General features: G+C 32.6%; 1 protein-coding gene across 1 annotated transcript; it reads right to left on the bottom strand.

The window, feature by feature from the left end:
* Window positions 1-10,096: 10,096 nt before the first annotated feature.
* Window positions 10,097-13,158, bottom strand: LOC125202718 (vesicle-associated protein 1-1-like). The gene is made up of 8 exons (XM_048101165.1): window positions 12,879-13,158; window positions 12,632-12,702; window positions 12,400-12,481; window positions 12,097-12,212; window positions 11,847-12,014; window positions 11,712-11,753; window positions 11,404-11,481; window positions 10,097-10,483 (listed from the first exon to the last, which is right to left on the bottom strand). The coding sequence occupies exons 1-8, from the start codon at window positions 12,928-12,930 to the stop codon at window positions 10,343-10,345; spliced, it is 750 nt and encodes a 249-aa protein (XP_047957122.1). The 5' UTR covers window positions 12,931-13,158; the 3' UTR covers window positions 10,097-10,342.
* Window positions 13,159-13,441: the final 283 nt, after the last annotated feature.

The following is a 13,441-nucleotide window of genomic DNA, read 5'->3' as shown; positions in this document are numbered from 1 at the left end:
CAGGCCTGGAATTGGGCTTCGGAATGAGTTATTTAAAAGTAAAAAAGAAATTTTGACGTCGTACACATGATCAGGAACATTCTCAAAAAATAATACTCCTACGTAAAGCTTACATTACCATATGATTTAAAAAATAAGTATATTATAATGAAAGTCGAGTTATAATACGATTTTGAATAAATTAAAAATTTGTGATTTACTATAATGAACTTATTCATCACGGAGTATATTACTTTTGTTAACGAAAATAAGTCATATTTTTACATTTTACTTCGTCTATCAAAATTATTTTCAATCTATTTATAGTTGTTTTTCTCTCTACTAAATAAGTAGGGGGTGGGAATATGGATATTAGGTATTGGATTTACCTTTACCCAACTCGATATCTGTCAGATATTGGATACCTGATATCCAATAAAATGAGATTGGGTATGAGATCGGATAATGATATTTAAGATAAGTCGAGTATCGAATAACCCAATTGGCTATTGGGAACCTAAATCGTTATTGTTTTTAATTAGATTTAACGTTTAGGGTTGTTGTGACTGAAATAAGTTATTTATTAAATTATAATTAATTAGGTTAACTTTCTCTAAATTATTTTTGCTCACCTTCAAAGTGATTCTACTCTCGTTCCCTCATTTTCTTTCTTCAAGTCTCTACATCCATTCGCTGCCGCCTCCTATATATACTCTTTCTCGGCACCTCTCATTTAGTCACTGATTTCCCTTAACAATACAGTTGGCATATTAAAGTTCTTTAAAAGAAATAATTAGCATATTCTAAATGAGTAAAGAGAATTTTAGCTTTATAGAAAATTTAAGGAGTACATTTCTCATTCATAACTTGTTTTGTTATTAACATACGTAAAGAATCAAGTATTTGAAAATCTGATTCGTCGAGTTTTGGCAAGTATTCGAGTACCTGAAAAACATATCGGCGGGTATGAACTTTAGATGATTTTTGGGTTTAGTACCCAGTATTTTCGAGTTGGATACCATGGCCCGAATTCCCACCCCTAGAAATGAGAACTGAGCAGAGGATACCATAGATAACCGAATTCTCACCCCTAGAAATGAAAATAGGGTTGGATATCTGGTTCTCTGATCTATCTTATTTTACTAATTATGTATTAAAATCAGTGTTAGTGTAATTTGAACTTCTTTATTTCACACAAATGTAGTAGTATACTAATAACTTGTAATGTGATGGTGGTTGCGCGTGCCTACAAGAGACTTGCAAAATAGATAATACTTATAGGAGTATTATATTGTCATGCTATCTTTTGGTAATTTAAGGATATAGACACATAAACACACGCTTAAATAGATCTTAATCTGAAATTTTATATGAGAATGTTAGAATGTTAATTTAAGGATATGACACACAAACACACGTTTTAAGGATATTGATCTGAAATTTTGAATGTGTTGAGTTCAACACTCAACTTGGTCGGCTATTTGGTAACTTGTTCTTTTCTTGACCACAGCGTGCAGACAATTTTAGTAAACTGTTAATTACTAGTAGAACCTAATATATTGGTTTAAAAAAAATATTGGTACGTTGTTAAGATAAAAAGTGAGAATGCGAATAGTACTATTAAAAAAGTTATTGTCGCTAGCCAATTGATAAACTATCATATTAATTATATTTAGCACAACAGTAGTGGACTACGGAATAAATTAATTATCCTGAAAAAAAAGAATAAAATAGATGGAAGAAGTGGCTCCAATGCTGAAAACAGGTAATCCAAGAAGTTGGGTATTTTAGCCGGTTTAGCTTGGAGACTAGTGATGTGCAACTGATGATAAAATATTTTCATCGTCGCCATCACTATTAATTAATTAAAGAGAATTCCATGACCCTTCGAAATCTAGTATTATTATTTAATTATTACAAAATACTCAGGGTATTTTACGGCCCTTCGAAATCCATAAAAGCCATGTCATGGCCCATATGCGTGATGCAAGTCCTCACCAAAACTATTTTAATGTTTTTTTTATCTATAATATTTTATGTTTGTTTAAAATTAACATAAACTAGTATGTAAAGTCCATATTATTAATCTTTTTCCTGATAAGTCGATCTTATTTTCCACAAACAAATTTTCAATTATTTTCTCTCTACTCGTGCCGTCAACTATTAAGATTTTTTTTGTGGGAAGGGATAATTATAATGAAATGTAAATGTAATGAATTAGTCGAATATAAGGTTTATCTACCAAGAATAGTTCACGTTGAATGAGGCATTTAATAATGGGTAGACAGAAAATGAAATATGAGACATTTAATGACAAATGCAATATATTTAAAAAAACTTTTATTTTTAGTTGTTTAATGAAAATTTTAATTAATGTTTTCATAAATCTTTCTCCCCCCGTCTACAAAAAGTAGACTATTTTTACCATTTTGGGGTATCCACCAGAAATTAGAGTAAGTCTAAAAATGAAAAGTTTTCATCAAATAATAATTTTACACATCATTTATAATATGGACCCACAATCCACTAACATGTACTCCCTCCGTCCCGGCTAAGATGACACATTGCTTAGCCGACACGGGGTTTTAGGAGTTATTGGTTAAAGTGTTTAATTGGAGAGAGAAAAAGGTGGGTGTAAGTATTAAAGTAGAGAGATAAAGAAAGATGAATATTTTAATAGGAGTGAGAAAAAGTGGTTGGGTGTATTAATTGGAGAGAGAAAATTTCTAAAAAAGAAAATGTGTCATCTTAGTTGGGACAAACTGAAAAGAAAAACGTGTCATCTTAAGCGGGACGGAGGGAGTATTTCACTACATTTTCCTTACTTTCTCTTACTTTTTTCTATCTATTTCTTACTTTACCATTTATACATTAAAAATTGTGTCACTCATAAGCTTGTCTATTTTTAATGGATGGAGGGAGTATGTTTAATGGAGTATATAATAGAAAAAATAATACTAAATGCAAATAATGTCAAGTGTTTAATATTAAGCACTTTTACATGCATATGAATATAGATAACGGGAATAAGCCCTAGTCGGATAAATAATAGATAAATAGATGATTAAGATTTGTTTATCTCAAAAACGTGACATGAATCTCCCAAGTTGGTATATTCTTGCGTTGATATGCTCAGCCAAAGTCAAAGGACAAAAAGTAGGAACGAAAAGAACACATTGTAGTGTATATATATTTAGTGTACAATCCATCCCTCATATTTTATCTTCAAGTCAAAAAATATAGAGAGAAGAAAAGAAAAAAAAATGTATTCATGGGATTGAGGTATGCTTCCATGTTGGTAATAAACATTCTGAAATCTTTGGTGGATGATGGGATTTGGGACACCTTTGGTATCCTCAACACATGGCCCAAATTTTGGATAGTTTGGGTTGTGTTTGTCTTCTTCTCCTTTTTCTCTATTCGAATATCTGCACCTCGCATTCTGGAGGTGCGTTTCCACAATTTTAGTTTGTTGGTATTTGTTTCTTTCTTCTTCACTTTGCTTCTCCCACAACGTATGTGTTGGTTCTATTTTGTACTGGCATGGTTGTCCACTCTCCAAGGCTTCTCACTCGCAATCGATGGATTCCTTCATTGTTTGGAAGGAGTTCTTAGTAGGATCCCCGGTTACAACATCTATATAGATTTGGAGATAGGCCAAGGAGGAGGACCACCACTTCAATCTCAACAAGAGACAGAGTGATCCCTCTTTCATCAACCTTGTATAATACTATATAGTAGTATATAGTGTTGTTCAATTTACATACATACACACGTATTTAATTGACGACCACCCTTCCCTTAGTCTACTTTGATTTCAACTAGTGAATTATGAATACCATGTAATCGATGTTTCTCTATATATCTTAGTGTTTAGGTTCAATTGGACCAAAGGCATAGGATCTTATCTTATATTGTTCAACTCATTAGTATACATCTCTCTTTGAAGAAAAAAGCATAACCATTTTTTTTGTATTTGTATTAACTTGCTACTTAAACATTTCTTCCCTCTATCTTGAATAGTAATCTCGTTATTATTCTATGATTAATTGTTATTTGCGTACTTAGTTTCAATTGTGAATGCTAGATAATATTTATTTATTTGACTTAAAATATTTCTTCCCACTCTCATCTTATTTGTTCTTTTTTATTACGATGTTGATGGGTTTTGGTAATCTCAACATTTCGGAATCTTAGATGGAAGTCGGCTTTGAAACTGGATATCATGATGCTGACGTTGTTGAATATACTATAAATGTCTACTTTTAGGTCTACTTTAATTATGAATATACTTTCTTCTTTTCTATGTATTTAATATGAATACTTTCTTGCTTTTTCTAGCGATACTGAACCATAAATACACAGAAATTTCCGTACTGGAACATGAAATATATATAGATGCATAATTATTTTGCCTATATATCAAGATCAATAATATTTCTACATATAAAATTAGTAATTATAAATATCCTTTGCATTAATATAGCACCAATTCCAGTTCCACATATGTTATTCCATTTTCCAATTTATATCCATTATAAAATAATTTTGTGTTGAGGATCTGTCAAACAATCAACGAAATTCGAAATTTGATATGTGCTTCTCTTTCTTTACATAGACGAAAATTAAAACTATAGTTACCAAAAACACTCACACTTATTTCGACAACAAGCTCCCGCACGGTAATCTTTTTTTTTTTTTTTGAAACAAACAAAAAACGATTCATGAAATATTATATCCATCTGTTTCATAGTAATAGAGTCATTTTTATCATTTTGGTATGTTTCATAGTAATAGAGTCATTTCCCTTTTCAGGAAAAGTCAACACATTTTTCCACACCTACTTTGGAAGTTCGAAATCTCTCCAGTCTACAACTAAACTTGGACCATACTAGCCATACAGGCTTGTAAAATAATAAAAACTGGCCCTCAGTGGTTGGGCCAACTTGAAGCAGGCCCAAATAGCCCAGTTTTATGTCGGATAGCGAATTTGGACTGCAGAATAAGCTATATAAAATTAAAAAGATGGTTTATAATTACAACGTTGAATAAAGTGAAATTATTGCTTTGCAAAATACACGTTGTATTCTGATATTGCCTTGTATACTTTATTTTATTCTTTTCGATTTGACTCCCGGTGTACTGAACATGAGCATGTGACCACAAGGTTACCACAGCTCCATGCTACCAACTGCGCTACAACCTGTTGATGCCTAGTAGTATATTTTATTTTGGTGATTAAGGACATAACATAACACACTATAACACATATGTGAAACAGATCGTATGAATAGCTAGTGTAGCTAAAATTAACAAGTAATTCCAGAAGCCAGATCAAAGCTCCAATTTTGCAAAATTTTAGGAGTGTTTTCATAAAATTTATATCTTGAAATTTTTACTATAATTACTGTATTGTTTTTTTTTTTAATTATCAAGAAAGTACCTATTTTTTTTGCAATATACTAATTTGATAGTATAATCCAAGTTGTAATGGTTAACAATTCGGTTATCCGGAGTCAATCGTACGTAGTACTCAATCATTTGTTTGTTACATATTCACAAAAGAATATTTTACCAAATTAAAATTACAAATGTTCCTCAATCTTCATAATAAAAAATAATAATCATATTGATGGATTTGACAACGAATAGATTCTCTTACTCATGAAAATCTTTTACAAATGTGATAAATTTCTGATTAATGAACAACAATCAAGATATTGGGTTGGGATTCTAATAAAACATTTTTTTTTCAAGTTTGAATCTTTTCTTCATCGTATATAATTGGCAAGTTTCACAGAAATAAAGTTGCTAATTAAAGATTATGATCATAGCATTAATGATACTTTACAAGAAGTGAATTGTTTCTTTTGATAAAATCACTAAAAATGAGATAGTTTTTGTTATTTCTTAAAATAAAACTCCTAAATGAACACATGATCAAGTTCTGGAACCACAAAAAATGCTCATTGATTTCTTCAAAATATATTAGCATCCTCCATTTCCATATACAAAAATGAAAAAGAAAAAAATGAATTAATTATGGGAGGGAGGATGCGTCCTAGGCGGCAAATAATCGAGGTTGAAACCTGCTGTTTCTTCATCTTCTCCTCTTTTCCTTTTAGGAACCCTAAAACTCCTCTTAGAACTTGAATCTTTTTCAACATCATTCACTCTCTCTCTATCTCCTACTGATTTTTCATTTCCCTGCACACAATATATATTAGAATTTTCATCATTCGCTTTCATTCATTCATCAAAGAGAGAGAGAGAGAAAGAGAGGTAATTAACTACCTTGACAAAGTCCATAGCAGGGTGATTGTAAGGCACAGGGATAACTCTAGCATTGCATGAATGCAGAGAAAGAAATAGAACAATTAGAGCAATATTAATGATTGACATTTAATTTTGATGAAACATAAAAATCACATTCATATATATATGTATATATTGCTATAAAACCACAATTTTGGTAATGTGGAAGGGAGCACTAAAAGGTGAGATTTGGTCCAAGAAAGAAAAGATTAAAGGGAGGGAAAATTTTAAATTTGGGGACCTTAAAGTGATGGAGAGAGATCGGCAGAAACCACTATCTTTTCGGTTAAATAGATGATGAAGTGATGAAAGAGTCCAAAATAGAGATTTTTTTCCTCGAAAAGATTAATGATAAATTAATGGTAACAAAGTTTAAATCGAAGAACATGAGTAACATGAAAATAAGAGCCTGTCGAATTTGTTTAGCATCGAGGAATTATTTTACCCTTATTTTACTTGTCTTTGTGTGTGTAGTTTTGTGGCAAATTTTGTTGTGTTTCCTGATTTCTAGTTCTTGCTTTTCCCCTACCATGTTGCATGTAATAAAATATCCATTATTTACAGTTAACATTAATTTTTCGATGTAAAAATTGAGAACTTCTTTGGGATTGTGAAACTTGACTTGTTGTCTAATTTTAGGGAATCATATATATCTTACATAAGAGATTTTTGTGTTTAGAAATACAGTAATTGATTTTGTGTTTAGTATACACTATATCATTTTCATTTTATCAACCTTTTTAATGATATATTGGTGCAATGAAATATGAAATTGATTTGATGAATATAGTACTACTACAAGAGAAGGAATGTATGATGAATTAAATAAACAAGTCAAATGTGTGTTTATGCTTTTGATGTACTACATCCTTTCAAGTGATGGAAGGGTATGCTGATTTCGATGTATTTGACCCAAATCTATGTATTCTCAACATTTAAGATAATTAGCTACCCCTATTTTGATTTATGTGTATGTGTTTATTTGTTTATCTCCATGCAATTAGTTGTATCTCGATGTTTAAGGTTAACTAGTATGTTTTCAGTTATGGCCCATGAAAAGTACAAAATTCATTCATAACATTTAAAACAAAAGACATTTTATTGAGATTGGTGTATGACCAAAATGCATGCATCGACTAGTGCAAATGTTAAGATACATTTTCTTCTTGTTAGCAAATGTTAAGATACATCGACTAATGCAAATGAAAATGCATGTTGTGAAAAATCAATTACAAATGTTTATCATGAAATATAAATTTTACTATGAAAATAATGGCCATGTGATGTGATACCCAACATTACATTGGTTTAGTTATTGCCACACACAAGTTTGGAGTGGGAAAAAAAGCAATCAATTGAAATTAAGTGGAAACAACCTTATTTCTTAGATGTTCATAATGTCATTAATTAATTGATATAACGACCGGTAATTAATGGTAGAGCTGACACGTGTGAGTGTTTTGTCTAAACAAAAAGTGGACACGTGGACATAGTCCCAGTTAGGCTGCCGAAAAACTTGGTAGATTATTTGTTAATTTTATATGGTGGTCCAAATAAATTTAATAAAAAAAAATAGAAAAGGTAGTTTAGGAACATTTTTCTGGTACTGCAAAATGTTTGGTTCTTTTCACATGGATTCTATGACCATGCACATGCATTGATCGACAAATATTTTGCACTGATTTAATTAGAAATACTCCTATATATAACGACAAACTAGCCACCCACAATCAAAATGGTAATTTAGTATAAATTTGAATGAAAGAGCCAAAAACATGTTGATTATTAGGGATTTGAGTTACTACTATATTCAAAATTGAAAATTAGGTTTATACAAACTTTTGAATTTATATATTCGTATATGTATTTAGTATATGCAGCCCCAAAACTAAAAGATCTATTAAGGTAGTACTACAAGATAACTATATCGTGACTCTAGTATAATATTAATAATTTATAATAAAAAATTATTCCTAGGATATAATACATAAATTGATATTGTATAAGTGAGACAAGAGTGGCTATGGGATTTGCGACAATCTCTTCTTCGAAACTCGGCTGTCGACGTGTCTTCTTAAAGTCGAGCAAGCTTGGTATCTGTATTCAACTTTGTCCCAACGCCATTACCACATTTTGGGAGGTTTTTGCTTTTGTTTTTAATTGACTAAAATTTAAAGTGAATGGTGTTTAAATAATGAAATGACTTAGTATAACAAGTGATATGGAAGTATATGTTAGGGTTTGAATTTGAAGTAGTATTTAATTTTGATGAAAAAACTATATTTTAATTGACTTCTCTTAGCAATGTGATTGAGAACTATATTTTGGGTAGATTACAATTTATATTATAAATAATTTTGTTCATATTGACTTAATATTGTTATATTATTACTCCTATTAAATATTTCAAACATGTAATTCATAAAAAATGGATAGAATTTTTTGATTTGTTTTCAGTCAACTAATATTATCTCGACTTTGCCTAAGCCTTTCTGAAACCCCAATTCAGTAAAAATGCCGAAATCAGAAGATAAAGCTTCACGGCTTCACCCTTCAAGCACACTGAGGTATTTATGGATAATGTTCTGTTGAATGAGGAAAATAAAGTTGAAAAAATGTGGCATGGTTTGATTCTTGTTATGCTTTATTGCATTTGCTTAACATATGGAAGGATACCTGGTTTTGAAGTCATTTCACTGATATGCTCTGGTGTTCACACTAAAACCAGAATCTTGTATCTGCCTCTCATTGGTGGTTTAATCTATATGGTTGGCTATCAGATTACACTTTGTATTTATCTAAAAAGGTAAGTGTGTGTATCTGCTACATCACATGACAATGTTCATTTATCTTGGTTCAGATTTTGTTGATGATGATGCTGCCTGGATGGAATTAAGATTTTTCCCCTTATACATTGCCTGCATTTCTTCAGTTTGTGTTGGTTATAACTTATAAGGTGCTAAGCTAATAAGATGTTAAAGGCTTCTGATTTTCAACACTAATGTGCATTCTCAGCAGATAGTTGTGTTGCAGGCAATTGCACTATCTTGTCTTATGAACACTGAACCTTCAGCAAATGGCAAAAGAAAAGAAAGTCTATCTTATACAGGACCCTTCCGAAACAAGTGAGGAAAACCGGTTAGTATCATTCGTTACTAGTGACTTGAATAAGATTAGAATGGTATCAGTTCTCATTACATTTTATCTAATCTCACATTCTTATACATGCCATCTTCAGTCAGCAGATAACCACCCAGAGTCCTTTGTAATTACTTACGACTTATTACATGAAATATCGACAGAATCTGGGAAAGGGAGCTTCATCTTCGGGGATGTTCAGTGACTAGCAGCCACCGAGCCACCTATGAGTTTACATGGTCCTCATATATTGCTTTGATAGTGATGGATATCGAAAGGTGAGTGCATCTTTTTGCTTTCTTAACGAATGTGTATTCTACTTCTCTTTTTTATTCAGTTACTATGTAAATACATTACATGTTAGTACTATTAATTTTTGCAGTTGAGGCTTTTCCATTTTCTCCATCGACCGGAAATATTTGTATAGTTTTTCATAGTTTTCCATAAACTTAGCTCAAGATAAATAATCTTGCTCAATTCAGCTAGCCACGAATCTTGAATCTTGAATATGTATAATTTGGCATATGTTTAAAATTGAGTTTTTCTTAGGTTAGTAGAGGTTGGTCTCAACATGTAATGAAACATAGTTAATCTTCTCTAGCAAAGTCTTGATATTGAACTAACTAACCATTGATCAATCAAGAAGAACAAGCAAACCCTAAAGTACTAAACAAAGTTGTATATATGTGAAAAATAATATAGTATCCTTGAAAAAAGGCTAAAGCTAGTCACACAACAAATGCACTTTGAGCAATTATTGAAAACCAACCAAACCCATCAAGGCATCCATGCTTCTACAGTCAAGCAAACAACTAACCAAAAATATTAAGCTCCTACTTGACATTCCCTTCAATGTCCAATAATTTGAACATGCAGGCAACTGATTCGGAAATCCGAATGAAGCAACACATCAGGTGTTTGTGTTATCTACAAAAGATATCAGGATCCCATTCAAAAGATATCCCAACACGATCCCAATCAAGCCACCAATGATGACAAACATGATGGGGACACCAGCGGTACTGCTTTGACCTTGACGTCTCACGAGCTCCTGCGTGACATAAGCAAATGAACAACTAAATTGATTCAAGGCAGAATTTAATATCCGATGTGAAGTATAATAGGAAAACCTAATCTTCCCAATCCGGATCCTAGGAACATCATGAAAAATAGGCTTACAGTTCTGCTAAATCTCAATTAGAGTGTAATGTCATGCTGAACTTGAAACTTAACAAATAAAAATATGACAAATAGATGATAAAACACAACTCAGTTGGTAAAATGTTTTCCCTTTAGGCTTTAACAAATAGGCTGGGGTTTCAAGTCATATCGGGTTTGTGTATGTAAATAATGACAAATAAAAGGATGATTTGAAGCCCACTTTCCTCAAATCCTACCTTTTACCTAAAGAAACACTGTTTGGCTATACATCAGACATCTACAGCAACTATATGTAAGCCAATTTTATACTACTAGAAAGCATATAACTGAAAGAAGCTAGATTTCATTCAATCCATTTTCAGCCAACAAAAATTTCATCTCCTCGTATAAAATGTTAGAGTCGAGGGTTCACACATTCCGTGACTCTCAGGATCAGATAGATATTTCTGTTAATTTGATTAGATTAATGGCAGAGACTTCTTGATGATATTGGTAAGTAAAGTAAATAGTGCTTGGCATTCTCCATCAGTAGATTATTGGTTCTAACCTTCAGGTTTGCCAAATCAAACTCATGTGATCAAAAGTATATGTCAAGTTTATTTAAAAATAATTAACTTCAGCAGAGATCAATTGGATCATGATGACCTAATAATGCACAAGTCCAGATTGCCACAGTTTAATGATTTAAACATGCTTCTGCATTTTCATGGCGTTCATCCCCAGTAGTCCGAAGTACATAAACAAATCATACTAAGTCTTTCATAGCTGACCTACAAAAAAACTCTTAGAAATCAGACATTCAAAGCTTACCAGTTCTTGTCGAAGACTGTTATTTTGCTGAATAGCAGATTGTTTTTCTTCTCTTAACTTTGAAATAAGGGCATTGACCTAGAAACAAGCCAAAGACCAATAATCAGCAAACTGAATATCTTTATGACTTTACTATTGTCTTTTGGTAGGGAAAGATATCTTCTAAATGAAATTCAGCAAATTCCTTAATTGCTAATAACAGGAAGATCACAGGAAAACAGAATGTCCAACTAAACAAGAACCAGGAACCCAAAATTTACATAACTAGTGACAAGAAATTCAGGGGAACAGAAAATGAATAATATAACCTCTGATGTGATTCCATTTGTTTCAGGGAGTCCTTTTGACATCTGCAAAGTCATAAAGAGGATGAGAGATTACTAAATCGTTAATCTTAAATATATTCTTAGATAGAAAAAGTATGCCACATCATCCAAAGTTACCTTGTTCAAATCAGAAGCCTGATTTACAGTCCCATTCTCTGACACTGATGCCTTAGGCGAGGAGCCTTCCTCCGAGCCCTCTCGAACAGGTGAAGGGGGTTGAGGGGGTGGAACATAGGCTACTCTCAATTTATATTCCTCTACTTGGTTCCCGGAGTCTTTGTTGAACTAAATACAGATCACATAAATATGATTACAATCTTTGTTTTGCAACATATACTGCATGCTGCAGCAAGAATCATAAAATTACCATTTCTGGAGTAATATCCTTTGAAGCTATCCAAGAGTTCACAACTGCACTCTGAAGGAGAAACTTATCCCTGCATTGCATATCCGGTGGAGCCTCCTTTTGGGCTTGCATGGTAACTGAATGAATGACGAAAGAATTCCAGACTCACTATTAGTAGTATGCAATACCAAAATATCCTCTTAAAACATTTCCCCAATTAAAAAGTAACTAAATTTGCATAAGCCTTATTTGTATCGTAAAATCTATTCGTAGGCGCATGCACAAACATTTGGCGAGGGAGAGTGGTGGGATGGAAGGGGAGACCTGTAACATCACAACTGGAGTTTGGCATCACGACTCCAGTGTTTGGCCTCACACAGTACTTCTTCGGATTCGTCGTCTTCACCTGAATACAGAAGCCGAAACCACATGAATGCTATTAACATGAACATTTCAAATAATAATGCTTTCTCCAGAATTCACAAAACGAATAAATCATGAAGTGAAACGCAATCCTAAAACCAAATGAATGCTATTAACGGCACAAAACAGCTACCTTGAATGCAACATGATTCTCAGACTTGTTCGTCAAAATCATCGAACAGGAGATCTGCTTCTTCAATTCGACTATCACACACCACAAATGCAAAGTATATTAACTCAAAAACATCATAATCACGAAATTAAAGCAGACTCATCATTATTTTGCCTAAACCACAGAATCTTCTAGAACTCAATTCAACAAAAAAAAACCTTCTGGCTCACTAAATTTGAAGCAGAAATGCAAGAGGCATGTCACTTACATGGGAATTGAAGCTCAAGGGGTTCAATTTGAAGTAGCTCGCTGTCACTCATCTCTTAGCTGATCGCTGCTGTCCGCCGGATAATTGATGGTGTTAAAAATTCCGGCTGGCGGCAGCGAGATTGAATCCAATCACCGTTTCACGGCGATTTTAGTTAAGTGAGGTGAGGTAGGATAGAGAGATCTTAGGTTTTGGAAAGTTTTAGGAAATTTTGTGCTGGATTTCTTCCAGTTAGAGAGAGAGAGAGGGAGAGAGAGGAGAGAGAAACATAAAATACGCAAACGTGGAAAGTGCAGACAGTATTAAAAATGAATAATTTAAGGTTAATTCCACTTAGACCCTTCAGTTATAAAAGGGTATATATAATGCCCCTACAATCTAGGATAGCGTTTGCTTAGTTCAGAAATGGAAAATGAAATCAACATACAAAGAAAAGAATGAAAGGTTGGTTTATGTTTGTTCGGAGTGTTACTACCTCCGTCCCCCGAAATTTGCTACACTTTGACCCGACACGGATTTTAAGAAATGTAATGGAAAGTGAGTTGAAAAAGTTGGTGGGATGT

Source organism: Salvia hispanica, chromosome 1 (genome assembly GCF_023119035.1).
Source record: "Salvia hispanica cultivar TCC Black 2014 chromosome 1, UniMelb_Shisp_WGS_1.0, whole genome shotgun sequence".
Classification (NCBI taxonomy): Eukaryota; Viridiplantae; Streptophyta; class Magnoliopsida; order Lamiales; family Lamiaceae; genus Salvia; species Salvia hispanica.
This window is presented reverse-complemented; position numbering and strand designations above follow the sequence as displayed.